Source organism: Glycine soja, chromosome 14 (assembly GCF_004193775.1).
Source record: "Glycine soja cultivar W05 chromosome 14, ASM419377v2, whole genome shotgun sequence".
Lineage (NCBI taxonomy): Eukaryota > Viridiplantae > Streptophyta > Magnoliopsida > Fabales > Fabaceae > Glycine > Glycine soja.
The window spans coordinates 9,972,583-9,989,555 of record NC_041015.1 but is presented as its reverse complement, the minus strand read 5'-3'; the positions used below and the strand labels follow the sequence as shown (position 1 = coordinate 9,989,555).

The 16,973-nt window shown below is 33.9% G+C and overlaps 1 protein-coding gene across 1 annotated transcript; it reads right to left on the bottom strand.

The window, feature by feature from the left end:
• Nucleotides 1–7,916: 7,916 nt before the first annotated feature.
• LOC114383148 (thermospermine synthase ACAULIS5-like) lies at nt 7,917–13,179 on the bottom strand. The gene is made up of 10 exons (XM_028342749.1): nt 12,928–13,179; nt 12,692–12,758; nt 12,261–12,355; nt 11,060–11,162; nt 10,404–10,492; nt 9,975–10,131; nt 9,582–9,657; nt 9,408–9,466; nt 8,964–9,100; nt 7,917–8,785 (listed from the first exon to the last, which is right to left on the bottom strand). Exons 1-10 carry the CDS (start codon nt 13,083–13,085, stop codon nt 8,707–8,709), a joined length of 1,020 nt encoding a protein of 339 aa, XP_028198550.1. The 5' UTR covers nt 13,086–13,179; the 3' UTR covers nt 7,917–8,706.
• Between the last annotated feature and the right edge of the window lie 3,794 nt (nt 13,180–16,973).

Below are 16,973 nucleotides of genomic sequence, written 5' to 3'. Positions count from 1 at the left end.
GGATTGATTGGTTGATTGATTGATTGATTTACTCTTATTTATTGTTTGTAGCTTAATTTGTTTGTTTGATCTTGTTTGAATTCTTGTTTTTATGATAGAATTTATGATTTCTTGTGTATATAATAATTGAATGATTAAATTTAGTGTATTAGTAGTGAAAAGTAATCATATAGGATATATTTTAGCATAAACATAGATATTCTCTTAAGAAACTAGCCTAGGATAGGCTCTGGTAATCGATTACCATCCAATATAATCGATTACACTAGAACAGATGGCCTGTAATCGATTACAGTATTCATGTAATCGATTACCAGTAGGCTGCCTCCTCCTGTAATCGATTACCATTACTTGTAATCGATTACCACGCGTCCTGCTCTATAAATATCACGTTTTTCAGAATCTCCTGCGCAGCCCCTTCCTCCTTGCGCCATACCTCCATTCCCAAACCTCCAAACCTTCCTATCTCACTCATTTCTTCATCAAATTGACTCCCGTAAAGTGAAATCTTCTTCTTTTTCATTTTTCTTTTGATTTCACCGACTAAAATCTACAAAAACTCCCTCAAATGGCAGAATCGTCAAAGAAACGAAAGGGTTCTTCCGCCTCCGCTTCGGCTTCAAGAGCTCATCGTTCTGGAGCCACTAGCGCATCCACAGCACCAATTCCACCCTCATTGTCCTCTTCCCCAGTGTTTTCTTCCGACGAACAGCAGAAACGGTACTCCAATCTTTTCTCATCTCGTTCCATTATCGACCCTAAGTTTATTGATATGGAATTCTTTTCTGCTGAAACCTTTGATTGCATTCAAGCCTTTCAGAACTTAGGTCTTCTACCTTTTATGTCATTACAATTGCCTATTTATCCTGAATTGGTTAAAGCTTTTTATTGTAATCTTGAAATTCAGGACAGCACTTTGATTTCTGAAATTTTTGGGATAAAAATGGTCATTGACCAATCCCTTTTCTATGACTTAACCAAATTACCCAGTGACGGTGTACCATTTGAAGGCATACTGAATGACGACTGGAAATTTGATTTCTCTGCCCATGATGCCCGCCAGTTGGTTTGCACCAACAATGCGGATATGATCGGACGTCTTCTTTCCGGGTCATTGGCTTTTGAAAGCCGCATCCTTCACTATTTAATTGTGCGTATTTTGCTTCCACGATCTTCCAACCTTGCCCAGGTTTCTGAGGAAGATCTAATTATCATGTGGGCCTTTCATACAGGGCGTCAACTTGACTGGGCACACTTAGTCAGATATCGCATGCATAAGGCATTGCGATTAAATGCTCCATTATCATATCCACAGCTTGTCACTCTCTTTTTCCGCCATTTTCAAATTCCTCTTGATTTTGAACCTTACGTTCCAATCAAGAGATCCTTTTTAATTGGTGCTGCTGTGATTGCTTCTTTTGGTTACCGCAAAGAGCATGATGGCTCTTGGGTCAAAAAGGGTGCTCCACCCGCTGATGATGAAGGCAACCTACCAGTTGAAGATAATTCCTCTCTTCTTCGAAAGCTTTTGGAAAAGTTCGATGGTCTTCAAACTTTTGTTGGTGACAAGTTTGATACTATGGAATTGCAAGTCGACATGCGGTTTGATGCCATGGAATCAAGGATCACCAAAGTTGAAGAAGATGTCTCCTTCATCCGTACTTGCTTTGATCCACCACCACCGCCTCCATCATCCTCTTAGCTTATCTGTTATTATTAAGACTAAGTATTATTAGTGGTTAAGTATTATTAGTATTTTGTTTTATCGCCGTGTATTTGGCTTTTTATTGCTCTAGTTATGGTAATCTTGCACTATAATTATATTTCTAGACGTTGCTTTTATTGATTATGACAATGTATGGATTTATTTTGGTTTAATGGTTGGCTTTGTTTGGATATTTATTGTGTTAATGTTTGGATATTGATTTCCTTGCTCTAGTTCTTTTTGATGTAGCCAAAGGGGGAGAGAACTTGGGAGAGAACATGGGTTAGAAATCAATTAGAAATTTAGAAATTTATCGTTAAGAAAAGTTAGGCATACATGCCAAAAGATAGGGGGAGTAAGGGTTGTGTGAACGTGCTATCATCTTGTATATAGCTTGTCTTGATTTTAGGTATTGTCATCATCAAAAAGGGGGAGATTGTAGAACAAAGGATCAAGCTGAATGTTTTGATGATGCCAAAGGATTACATGAATCATATGCTTCTCAAAGATTTACTCAAGACAAAGCAATTAGAGATAATCAAGATGGATGATCAAGACAGTCTATAGAGTCTTAGAAAGGATATTAAATAGGAAGGGAATTCCAATTGGATTAGCAAAAGGTTTGGCCAAGAATTTTAAGTTAAAAAAGTGTTTTTCAACAAATTTACTCTCTGGTAATCGATTACCAGAGGATGTAATCGATTACCAGTGGCCAAAACTGATTTACAACAGCTATTAAAATTTGAATTCAAAATTTGCACTGTGTAATCGATTACACATATATGGTAATCGATTACCAGCAGTTTCTGAACGTTTTAATTCAAATTCTAAAGAGTGTAATCGATTACACACTTATTGTAATCGATTACCAGAGGAGTTTTTCAGAAAACATTCTCAACAGTCACATCTTTTCATGTGGTTATTGAATGGCTATCATAGGCCTATATGTGTGTGACTTGAGACACGATTTTGATAGAGATTTTCAGAACAACAAGTGTTTATCTTCTCAAAGAGCAAAATCATTTTATCCTCTTAAGAATTCCTTGGCCAATTCAATTGCAATTCATTAAGGAATTATTTGAGCGCTCAATCTATAAAATCTATCTCTTTCTAGAGAGATTCATTCTTTTTCTTCTACTCATTCTCTAAGGGATTAAGAGACCATGGGTCTCTTGTTGTAAAGGAATTCTAAACACAAAGGAAGGATTGTCCTTGTGTGTTTAGAACTTGTAAAAGGAATTTACAAGATAGTGGAACTCTCAAGCGGGTTGCTTGGGGACTGGACGTAGGCACAAGGGTGTGGCCGAACCAGTATAAATCTGAGTTTGCACTTTCTCTTCCCTTGATCTCCTTTGTTTACTATTGCTTTACATTCATATTCAAATTGTTTTATTTGAATTAATATTTAATAGGTTCATTGTTAAGGGAATCTATAACTTGAAAAGAAAGTGAAATAAATTTTTAATTGGGAAAGTAGTTTGAAATATCTTAATTCAACCCCCCCTTCTTAAGATATCTGAGGCCACTTGTCTAACATGGCTGAAACTGGTCCAACATGGGCATCATCGTTCTTCGATTCGGTTGCTCAGAGGATGATGCAGTACGTCTCACGAACGAATTGCTATTTTGTTGTGATTCAAAGGCATCTACATACTCCCAGTAAGATGGATCGCACTTTGTTGACCTTGGGTTCCTACTCGTAGTTTTCTTCGGTGTCCCCTTTGTGTTAACCTTTGTTGTAGGAGGACACATCGAATTCTGATCAGGGTGTGCAATTTCCCAAAGTTTACTTCTTAGAGTAAACTTGCCACAAACATCAAGTTCTTCGAATTTTTGGTATATTGTTTCCATTACGTCCTTGATGCCCACCTCGGGCTCAGATAACCCTTGGTCTGAAAAGCTGAGTCTCCTCTAGAACATATGAATTGAATCAAGTGGGATGCAACCACCAACATATTTGGATAGCTCATAAGCACAAGGAAGACCAAGCGTGGTTCTCACCATGCAACCACAACTTGAGGGATTCTTGCCAGCATAGTGAACACGCTCAAATTCAGCAGCAATCTGATTTAAAGCATACCTTGAAACCATTCCAAGCAGCCTCCTGTATAAGGTTTTTTGGAACACATGTCCAACGACATGTGTACTTGTTTCAAATGATGCTTTAATCTGTGTGTGCTGCAACGTAATCATGTTGTTCACGGCATCCCACACACTGCATAAGTCTCCAATGCTATTTTGTAACAGTCTTTTTAAAGACGAGTGAGCAAATTCAACCCTACATTTCAAATACACAAATAAAAATAAACATATACAATAATACAATTCCATAAATTTTTCAACGTTAATAGAAATAGTTGAACAGTTTCATACCTGTTTGTTGTTGTGTTTCCTAAGTGCATCACCTTATTAGTCCAGGCGGAAACAAATTTTTCCTTGTGTGGTATTATCCAGGTTTCCTTGACATAGTCAACAAATATTGGCCAAGGTGCACAAGCTACTTCGAACTTCTTCAGGCATTCATCAAACTGTTGTTCTGAAGGACAATCAGTCAGAGATCCCCAACAATCCATGACATAATTCCAAGCATTTTTTTGCGCAATTAGTGATTTATATTTAGCCTTCACATTCTTGTTTATGTGAAAGATGCACAACAAATTTGTGCATTCAGGGAATACATCTTTCACTGCATTCATCAATGCTTGGTCTCTGTCAGTGACAATAACTCCAGGGAGGGCATCACGCTTTAAAAAAAGGCCTCGAAAGCGTTGTAAAGCCCATACCAAATTATTAACGCGTTCACCCTCCACATATGCAAAACCGGCAGAGAATGTCATCCCAGTCGGTGTCATCCCAACAAAATCGAGCAATGGGAGTCTATACCGGTTTGTTTTGTAGGTGCTGTTTATCAAAAACACCAAATTGCATGCGTTGACTAACTTCACTGAATCAGGATGACACCAAAAGATATCACGAACCACGTCTTCATCCTTTATTCTGTGCCAATAAATATATTGATCACGTTCAAGAAGCTTTATCAGATGTTGCAATTCAAGATCGCTTCCACTTACGGAAGAACGAAATGCACTTCTTGCATTGTATATCTGTTTAATAGTCGTACAGCTATTGGCAATGTGTTCCTTCAGAGTTAGCAGAATGTTTCTTGGCTTCATCATGGACTTCATCATATCAGCAATAAGTGTTTTTTCAGCTTTAGTCAATCGCTCCGCATATGGATGTCCAACTAATGACTTGGCCAATTCATGATTATGCACTCCACAAATCAACTTCACCATCCAGCCTTCTCCTCCAGCCACTGGCTTGCAACGAAGCTTGAAGGGACACCTACATTTCCTAGTCCCAGTGTCTCTTCTGATAAATTCTTTTTTCCTACACTTATACTCGCCACTCCTTTCACAGCCAATTAACACAAACGTACTCCTTCCTCTACTACCTGTGTTTGTGTCTGACCTTAAAATCACCGCCACAAATCCGTTTTCATGTGCCACGGATCGAGCCCACCGCAAAACATCCTCTCGGCACTCAAACACCTACAAAATCCACATAATTTAAGTTTTCTACCAGTATTCATTTTATTAAATATGTGACAAGCATTAACATTATAACCTGAGAAGTCTTGAACGCATCCGAACAATCAACTTGTGGTTCATTCGCACCACATGATTCTGCATTTTCATAATCCATATCCGCTCGTTCTGACATTATTTCATACATCCACTCATCTTCATCCATCTAACCAAATCAAACAAAAAATGACCATACAAAAAAATTAGTAATTTAAAAGAAAAAAGGAGAATAAATGGAAAAACATATGCAAAAATGCAAAAACAGATGCAAAAACAGTAAATACAAAAAATAATACACTTACGGATCAAGTTGATCCGTAAAAAGCTTACGGATCAACTTGATCCGGAAGTCATCTGTACGTCCGTGACGAACAAACACCATCTGCGTACCTCGTTTGCCGCCACCGACCACCGCAAAGCTTGACGCCGAAAACTTCACCTTTACCGCTGCGCTCAACGTTGCTACCCCCATGAACCAGAGACAATGCCGCAGGAAAAAGTGAAAAACGAGAAGCAAAGCTTTCTGAAAATGAAGGTAAGAAGCTTTTCCGGAAAAGAAATGACATTTTTAAGAAAGAAAGGTGATAGGGACAATTTTGGCATTTCAAAAGTTTGTTGGGTGCACCAGCAAAAATGCTGGGTGCACCTAGCAACACTCTAAATGAAAATGTAAAGAGTTGGATCATACACATGCCATGCCTAAAGGAAAAAAGAATTCAAATAGGTGGGGAAAAAACAAGTTGGCTAATGTATATTATAATTATTTTAAAAAAAAATTGGCGACGTCTATTAAGTGTATGTATCTACTGGAATTAAATTATATGATAAATATGATAAAATGTGCATGGGACAGTCTAGGTGGTTTTTATCGTTGATGAAATGTTTAATTTGTATTAGTGTTATGTTAAATGCTTTGGATAAGCAACCTCTGGCCCAAATTGAGGAAGTTCATCCCCAAATACTTATTAAAACTAATTATAATTTTAAAAAATTAACAACTCTAATTTTTTAAATAGTAAAGACCACAAATATTATTAACAAGAAACAATACCACTCAAGACTATCACAATATAGTATCTGGTGGTGAATACACTATCTTCGTACAGCATTCTACTTTGACATCTATTACTAAACAAATTACAAGTTATTGTGAGTTGTGACACATCTGAAAGTGAAATTCCCACTAATGAATGGCTCGCTCGACACAATTAGCGTTGATAATTAATTTTATAAATTAGATATTTTTAAGATAGATACCACAAGTATCTTTCAAAGATTTTTTCCAAAAAAATCAAGTGTAATACCACCAAATAAAGGTTTTTAATAAGCTCGCGATCGTCACTAAGAAATATTTCTATGTTGGTGTTAATTTTCATAATTGTTAGGTCGACCCCAATCTAAATAGAAACATTGTAACCTTTTGGACATAAAATTAAATAAGCTAAATAACTATTTAAATATTATCAATTAAATTATTATTATTATTATTATTATTATTAAGAGTATTTGATCTAATTTACAATTTATTTGATTTATTATATAATTATACAATGATTGACATAAATCTAAAATATAATTATCCAGAATTTAAACTAAAACAATTTTGTATTTTATTATTCTTTGTTTAAAAATATTCAATTTTGATGTAAATTAAAATAACTATTTTTAAATTAACTTTATTTTATATTGTTATTTTGAATATATTTATTACATGTATTATTATTATAAATTGTCTATGCAAATTTGATCCAAATATTTGTACAAAAATATTAGTGAAGTATATGTTATAAATAAAATATATAAAAAGTATAGTAAATAGTATAATATGATATAAAATTTGTTAATCTTACAAGCGAATTAAATTTTTTATAACGTGCTTGAAATACATTTGTTCTTTTACTCTTCACTATATGATTTTTTCACATAAGCCTATACCTTGATTGAAAAGTTAAATGACTCCAAAATTGTAACAATGATACCCAAATAAAATGGTGGGGGTAAAACTTGTAAAATTTGGGAGTGAGAATAGAGAAAGATTTTTGGGTAGCACTCAAACCACGTCTACGTTTCAGAGTTAGTCAGAAGAGTATTGGGGAATTGATACTTTCAGACCACACCACGTGGATTATTTCATTTTTTAAATATACTTCTTATCTAACTTTGCTAGCAGGTAACCCTTAAAAATACTGACGCTCCGATTAAAAATTCAATATATCTGACGGCTGTAGTAACTTTCCCACAGACGTTAGCCAACGTCTCAATCTAACTAGCAGTTATAGTTGGCATTGATTTGTTCACAACAATTTGCAAAACCTCTCTATAACTTTGGTAAATCAGTTAATTAATGGATCAGAGCGGGACTATTGTGTTTTGTTTTTCACTTTTGCATCCATGCAATAATATTTTTCGAAGTCTTGGTACGAATTCTCATATCTACATTATTTAATTAGACCTAATACATGTCATGACATTGATAATTTGGCATACTTCACCACAAATAGTATAGAGAATTTTAGGTGTGTTGATGGTATAAATTTATCTTGATATCTGTAATCTTAACCCATCCAACCCTAGTAGATCCTTTTTTACCTCTCGGATGTTCATGAAACAATGGTAGGATGTTCGTTGAATTGTTTGATTGATGTTGTTGTTCTTATTGTTTAGAATGACCAGTCCTTCTAATACCTTTGTATTCTATACAACAAATTCCCACATACTATAACACCAATTTACAAATGAAAGCATGCATGGATTACAATAATTGAATGTGCCCTTTGATAATTAAGTTTGATGTTAAATTTGAACTATACGATTCAATAATTTGAGGTGAGAGTCAGAGTATGCAGGAGTTTCTATTTCCAATTTCAATCTGCAGTATTGTTAAGCTCACCATATTCAAAGTATTGTCCAATTTGGCGTGAAGATTTTGTGTTTAAAAGATGTTTTGGTATGTTAAGGGAGAAAAATATCTATAAATTATCATTGGTCTTGTTTCCTAAGAAATGTAGGATTTTTTTAGTATATTTGAATAATAATCCCAATTGAAATTGAGGGATATGTGATTTAAGTTCTCCTTCTAATGTCAATGTCTCAATTGTTCCAACCTCTTTAATATTGAAACATTGACATTAAAACAAAGACTTGAACCTCACAGTGAAGACTATTAGGTCCTCTAATTTCTTGTCCTCAACTTGGGGTTACTCTTCTAATACATAAAAAAAGTCTCACATTACTTAATCAAGACTAAAGATAATTTATAAATATTTTCTTTCCTTAACCTATTAAGGCATCCATTAAAAACAAAATTGTGAAGGCTCACAAGACTAAAAGTGGACAATTTCTTAAATGCAATAAGCCTAACAATGTAATCAGCTAGAGGTTGGAACAATTTCTCTCTATCAATGGCTTGAAATCTTAGAGATGAAAAGCCATGCCATGTCCAGGAATAAATCTAGCACTTTCTTCCGTGTACACGTGAGTTTCATTTTGCAGCCTGCAAGAATGATTACATAAAAGGAAGTCAAAATCCAATAAAGTGAACATGTTAATATCATCATGCATCTAAATTGTTTATTGAATAATGTTCTGACAAGAGAATGTTAACTTGGATTATCAGGGTCTTAATTTTATTTTAAGATTTTTGGGTTTGGATTTGAGTAGCAAGTACTTACGATTGGTAAACAGTTTTATTCATGGTTGTAGATGAATGGAACCAAGCACCATTTAGATATAGAAGTTCCCCATCTATTCTTGCTTCGATTCTTCTGTCCATTTCATTAGCGCAAATCGATAGTGGTTGGTCCGAAGCCTGAATCGAAAGCATAAAAATTCTTGTGAAGAATATTTAAGAGTACTTCATTTTAGTCTCTCATATTATATATAATTGTTTTAATACATTAGATATTTTAGTATCTAACTTTATTAAAATTTAATTTTAACTGTTAGCCTTAAAATGTCGTGAATGATATTTTTTTAAGTCACAAAAAGTAAAGTAAAATTTTAAGGAATTCGGAACAAAAATAATTGAAACATGTAATGGCAATAACTTGAACAAGAGTTTAGTGGAATGTTTAATTATAAGTACAAAAAGAAACAAGGCTTTTTTTTTCGCATACCATAACCCAACCCCATGTGTCGGCAAATGATGGTACATGAGTCGTGTATGCAATCACATCTGCACCCAAAAAATATCTTTAGTTTTTCAGCTTAAAGACATGTGCTCTTTTAGTTCTGTTAATGATATCTTAAATTCAATCCCATAATAAAAGACTTGAATTAGATAGTCTTACATTTGAAAACCTGTTTGATCGTGTTATATATAGAAGTGAAGACCTCCTTGTGTGTGAAGATACCTGCTGGTCCAGCCTACACAATATGCATTTTTGTTTTTGTCAAACATTATTAAGTAGATGAGTAGAGAAAAGTTTCTCCTAGGTCATAACCACCTAAGGCCGTTGCTTCTTGCACATCCAAGTTGCTTCCTACATTCTTTCCTTCCTGAATATTTTTTTACCTTTCAAATTGGTCGTTCCAAAAATCAAAATCTGCACTCATTTTGGAATATAATTTTATATTTTGGATCGATTATTAAGTCAAAAAAGAGATGCAGGATGCAACTTAGAGGAATAGGAGACAACAATCACGACTTAAAAGGGTGTTACTCATATTCATTATCTACCTACCTGGGTCACAAAAATGCCATTATCATTGAGCTTGGGCTTCAGGATCTTCTCATAGAAGGATTTGGTGTAGAGTTGATAGCATGGCCCATCTTCAAGTGGGTCTGCCAAATCTCCAACAATGATATCAAACTTTTCCTTTCTCTTCTCCAATTCAGCCCTTCAAAAATGAGAAATGTCATTGGACTATTGAGATAGTTTATTTGACCTTGTGGAAGAAGATAGTTATTAATCTTCAAAGCTTAAAATAAAACCTTTAATAATTTAGTAATAAAGAGATATATTTCATCTTAAAATTTTGAAGTTTAAATTTTCATTTAAGGTTTAAAAAATTGATTCCATCCAACACTATAGTTTTGTGGTTAAAAATAATATATAAATGAAAGGTAAAATGTCAAAAATCATTAATAATAAAGTAAGCAAGTTACTTACTTGGCATCATTGATGACAAGGTCCAGCTTCTTATGAGAAAACGCCTCCTTATTTACAATCAAGTATTTTCGGCAAAAATTTACCACCTCCTGCGAAAATTAGTGGTTGAATTTCCATTGACTTTATTTGAGCGTCTTCATCAATCTTAAGAATAGGATATAGTATAAATTCCTGTTGTAACGTTGACATCTTAACTTATCAAACATTCACTTGTTATTATAATATTTTATATATTTCCCACATTTCTTGTGAAAACCATCTAACACTCAATAATAATTTATAGGTGATTGGGGATATTTTTAGTTCATATACTTTCATTATCATGTAATTTAGTGCATAAATTTTATAAAAAAAAGTATTTTTAGTCTCTTTTCACATTATCCTTAAAGATAATATTAATTTTTCTTCAACGTGAAGAAAGATTAAAAATATATTTTTTTATAAAGTTCTATAGACTAAATTGCATGATACTAAAGTTTAAGAACTACAAATAAAATTCAACTAAAGTATAGGAATTAAAAATATATTTTATAATTTTTTTTTTTAAAAAAAATACACCCTTTGATCTCTGTCCATATTTATATGGGTATAATTAATGTTTGAATTTGATGAAAGGCTAAGAAGCAAATGAATAATATGGTATGTTAGTAACCAACCTTGTCTATATCGCACATGATCACTCTGTCCATTGACCTGTGCTTAAGGGCTTCCCTAGCAGCAGAACCTTCACCTCCCCCCATTATAAACACAGTCTTGGGGCTGCCAAAACAATCATTAACAAATGCCTCTTCATATTAATCAAGGGTTCATATGCCCAATGGAGTCTACCAAGAAGCATAATCATGTACTGGTATATATATATGTGTGTATTATCTTAACTAGATTTCATGAAGTAAGCGTAAGAAAGACAAGAATTGCTGTGGTATTAATAATATTATCGAAGGTTAGTTGCCAAATAATTATTAATTAATGATTTTATTATACAAATATTTATAATAAAATAATCCAGATTCGTTACTCGGCTTAATTAAGTACATGTACCATCAAATTAAAACACTATATGGGCATTAGAGAAAGTCGTGCTTAAATGAGATTTTAGCAAAGACGATGGTTCATTCACTTAGGTTCTCTTTAGATAAATTTTTCTATAAATATTTTTAGGGAAAAAAAAACAAGCTTTTTTCATAAATTAGAATTAACTTGTATATAGGTTAAAATAAATTTTTAGATAAACTAAAGTGAAAAAAAAATTACAAATTATATATATATATATATATATATATATATATATATTATCAGAGAAAAAAAATTATCCTTTTCTGTAGTCCACGAATATTATCCTTTACCAAAATGTCATCATTATGAACGCACTGGCGCACGCCCGTTTACACATACTTACTTTATATAAAAAGAAAGAGATCAAACTATGTGTGAACTTGGATAAAATATTTAATGCAATATTGCATACTTTTAGAAAATAATAAAACTATTTCTTTATAAAACATAACTAATATAGTATTCTCGTTTCCCCACAAAAAAAGGTTTCGCAAAGGCTAGACTCAAAACATGATGCCATTTAACATTTGGAACTTAGAGGAATTTCATTATAATGGAATTTTTAAACAAAAATTAATTCTCACGCAATTTTTAGTTTTGGATTAGTTGACTTGATTGTGTTGTATATATAAACAATCATTCTAAATAGTTTTTAAGAAGTCAAACAATTAATTGTAAAACTCACTTTAAATTTTTTAAAAATTAAAACTTGTTACAGTTTTTAAATTCCCTGTAACATTGTAAGCCCTTCAAAAATGAATATTAATAAACTCTAACATGATCCAACCAACAAGCTCTTACTTAGGGTGGCATAAAAGAGGTGGATGAATCAAGCATTCATGATAAACAAATTCGTCCGTTTCAGCACTCTGCATCTTCCCATCAAGCACCAAGGCCTGCATGCAACACATCAATAATTATAATCAAGTTATTAACTAATAACACCTTTTTTATAGTAGTTAAAACTTAATAAAAATTATGAAGTTACATATATAAGACACATAAATTAAATAAGACGTGAAACTCTGTATAATAAATTTCACCCTAACTAATAATAAAATACTTGCTAGAGAATGCCTTAATAGCATTTCTCAATATTATTTAAAAAATTTCCCTCCCTCTTTTTTCTCAATACTACAACTAGAATAGAAGAATTAAAGGAATTCAGAATATTGTATTTATTTGTTTTTGTTCTGCCCTTATGAGAAGAAGAAGCAGCAGAGTTTGCAAACCTTTCCAAAACGTTTTGTATCTAAGAGAGCTATGTCCTGGTACTCGCTAATGGCTTTATGGAGCACACTGTTGAAATTGAAACAATATTAGAAAAAAAAATTAAAGTAATGAAACAAAACAAAAATTATATCTATTAAGCAAGGCAGAGCAAAATGAAAATGAGAGTAATTTTTTGTTTGAATCAATATACATTGATATCGAGTAGTAGTGAATTGCTGAAGCTATGATGACGAACCTGTTGAGTTTAAAAGACCATTTGAGATCATCATCGATGATTTCCTCGTACCAAGAAGAATCATGGTTCTGATCATTGACATGGTTTTGTTGGGTTTCAATTTCATGGCCAAACTTTGAGAACCCATTAATGTAGAACACCTCTGGAGCTTCTCCCATGTTAGGAAAAAAAATAATAGACAACAACAGTGATTTCACAGAATTGGATGAAAAGTGCAATGTGGTTATGGAGTTGCAGGGTGTGGCAATAGTGGGCAGCACTCGCTTTTATAGCTACCCATCATGAAGAATGGATATTAATTAAAATTCGATTTGGTTTGTATTACAAAACACGTCATGAGAACTCAATAGATTTAGTTCAGCTCTTATTGAATTTGTGTAAAAAAAATTAAAATTGATTTTCACATAATATATTTTTTGGGAAGGAGATTTTTGGGAGGGAGATTTAAGTGTGATTAAATTATAATCGAAGATTAATCTCAATAACATCAAAGATTAAAGTTTTTGAAGATACCTGGAGTCCCACCAAGGAGTTAAAGATTCTAATAAGTATAGTTACTAAAAAAACACCTAATGAGATAAATATCAAATAATTTTGTTTGATTTTCAAATTAAATACTATTAAATATTTTAATACATTCATTTTTTATAATAATTTTTATGATTAAGAACACACTTTAAAACAATCAATTAATATCATATTTATTTTTTTTAATTCGTAGAAATAAAAGATAAAAAATTTATAATAACTCATACACAATATTCGATCAACTGAATTAAATCTCTTTGATTTAATAGTATGTCTAGAAGTGTGTCTTAAGTGATTGTTAAAAAAATAATTTTATGATTTTGTACAATAAATAGATTATATTTTGTGTTTTTAACATGTATGGTTGTTAATACCGCTGCTAATGCCTTGTACTATTGGATATGCTTACATACACGTCTCTAATGATACAAATAGTTAAATTATTTTCCACAACATCTCATATTATGTGACACTAATGTAGTCTTCAAATTCAGCATCTGGACCTCACCATTCTGCCCCACGGTTTCTCTCTCTCTCACACACACATATATATAAGTGAGACAAATTCATTCATCCATTAATGTCTCTATGTTACCATTAATGAAAGAGCATACGTGGGACACAGGGAGAAAAATGTCACATAAATGATTGTTAACATGACTATTGAATAGATTGAACAAAAATGTCAGTAAATTACCATTGGACTAAAATGTCAATAATTTTCCACTGGATCAAAATGTCATTAATTTTTTTGAACCAAAATGTGAGTACGTTTCTATTGGATTAATTTGTCAGACCCCAATTTCAGTTCATTTAAAGGTAAAATATAATTTAATTTTCATCTTCCTTCCTTTTTTTTATCGTTGCAAGCATAACATTACAATAAACACTTAAAAAAAATAAGAAAGCAAGCATAAGTTAGAACAAACATAATAATAAACATAATATTAATTAATAAGCATAATCTGTTTGTTGATATGAAATTTTTAATGTGACAATACACTTGAAATGAAGGTGAGGAGGAATAAAAACCTCACTTTCTCTCACACTTTTATTAGATTCAAAATGTTATATATATATAGAATACAAAAAGAGAGAGAAGAGGGAGAAGATGATAGTGACATCTCATTGCTGCCTTTTGAATAAGGCTTACAGATTAAGCTACCAAACATAGGTAAAATAAAAAAATATTCAACACTCCCCCTCAAGCTGGAGCATATAAATCATATGCACCAAGCTTGGAACATATAGTCTGAATTCTAGGTCCTCTTAAGGACTTAGTCAAAATATCCGCTGACTGGTCATTAGAACCAATGAACTCAGTGACAATCTCCTTGGACAGAAGCTTCTCTCAAATGAAATGACAATCAATCTCTATATGCTTAGTCCTTTCATGAAATACTGGGTTTGAGGCAATATGAAGAGTAGCCTGATTATCACAATACAACTTCATTTGCAACTCTTCACAAAACCTCAATTCTTGCAAAAATTGTTTAATCCACATGAGTTCACAAGCAACCATAGCCATTGATCGATATTCAGCTTCTGCACTGGACCGAGCTACAACCGTCTGTTTCTTGCTTTTCCAAGAGATAAGATTTCCTCCAATGAAGACACAATAGTCTGATGTAGACCTCCTATCTATGGGACAGCCAGCCCAATCAGCATCACAATATCCTGATAATTGCGTATTACCCTTGTCTTCATACAACAACCCTTGTCCAGGAGCTCTCTTAATATACCTCAAAATACGCATGACAACATTCCAATGGTCCAAATGAGGATTCTGCATAAATTGGCTAACCACTCCCACAGCAAAGGAGATATCAGGTCTAGTGATGGTAAGGTAAATGAGTTTTCCCACAAGCCTCCTATATCTCTCGAGGTCAGGATAAACTTCACTTTGATCTGCCATGAGCTTCAGATTAGGATCCATAGGGCTTTCAACAGGCCTACAATTTTGCATACCTGTTTCTTCTAAAATATCAAGAGCATACTTTCTTTGAGAGATCACAACACCATCTCCTGATTAAGCCACCTCAATACCAAGGAAATACTTCAAAGACCCCAGATCTTTGGTCTAGAAATAACTGAATAAATGCTCTTTTAGCTGGGTGATCTTAGTAGCATCATTCCCTGTAATCACTATATCATCAACATAGACCATTAGATAAACACATTTTCCAGGAGATGTATGACAATAAAATACAGAGTGATCAGCTTCACTTCGTTTCAGTCCAAACATTTGAACAACCTGACAAATTTACCAAACCAAGCGTGAGGAGATTGCTTCAACCCATAGAGAGATCGGTGAAGCTTACACACAAGGCCATACTCCCCCTGAGCAACAAACACAGGAGGTTGCTCCATATAAATATCCTCCTCAAGATCACCGTGGAGGAAGGCATTCTTAATATCGAGCTGATGGAGGGGCCAGTGACGGATGGCAGTCATAGCAAGAAACAGACGAACAATGATGAGTTTGGCGACAGGAGAGAAAATATCACAATAATCAATGCCATATACCTGTGTGTAGCCTTTAGCTACCAAACGAGCCTTAAGCCGATCAACCTCACCAGTGTGCCCAACTTTAACAGTATAAACCCACCTACAACCCACAGGTGTCTTACCAGGAGGAAGAGGAACAAGCTCCCAAGTACCATTATTTTCAAGGGCCTGCATTTCATCAATCATAGCCTGTTTCCAGCCAGGATGATCAAGTGCCTCACGGACAGTGGAAGGAATGGCAAGGGAAGACAATGAACAAACAAAGGAACTGTATGAAGGAGACAAACGGTGGTAGCTTAAGAAATTATAAATAGGATGAGGATTACGGGTAGAACGAGTACCTTTTCTGATGGCAATGGGCCAATGTGAATCAGAAGGACGAGGAGAAGTGGAAGGAGAGGACGGATCCATGAGTGGAGGACTGGTCGAAGAAGGACGAGAATCACGAGGAGAGGCTTCAGGTACTGGAGATCCAATCTGCCTTGTCCTGTGTTGATCTGTAGTCAGAGGTGGTGAGACGACTTCAGGTGAATTTGGTGAGGAAGATGGAACAATTCTGACATTTTGGCTGGAGTTATCTAGGGGATAAGGAGAAGGAATAGGAAGAACTTCTTGGAGAGATGAAGAATGGTCTACGGAGGGTGAAAAGAAGGATGTGTCTTCAAAGAAGGTTACATCTACAGACATGTAGTATCGTCTCATGGTTGGAGAGTAACATTTGTAACCCTTTTGAAGACGAGAATAACCCAGGAAGACACATTTGACTGACCTAGCAGAGAGTTTGTCTAAACCAGGAGACAAATCATGAACAAAACAGGTACAACCAAACACTTTAGGAGAGACATGAAATAAAGGATCATGAGGAAAGACAATTGAGTGAGGAATTTGGTTTTCAAGAGAAGAAGAAGGCATTCGATTGATTAGGAAACAAGCATTAAGCACCGCATCTCCCCAATGATGTATTGGAACATTCGAATTCAGCATTAGGGAGCGTGCAGTTTCAAGAAGAT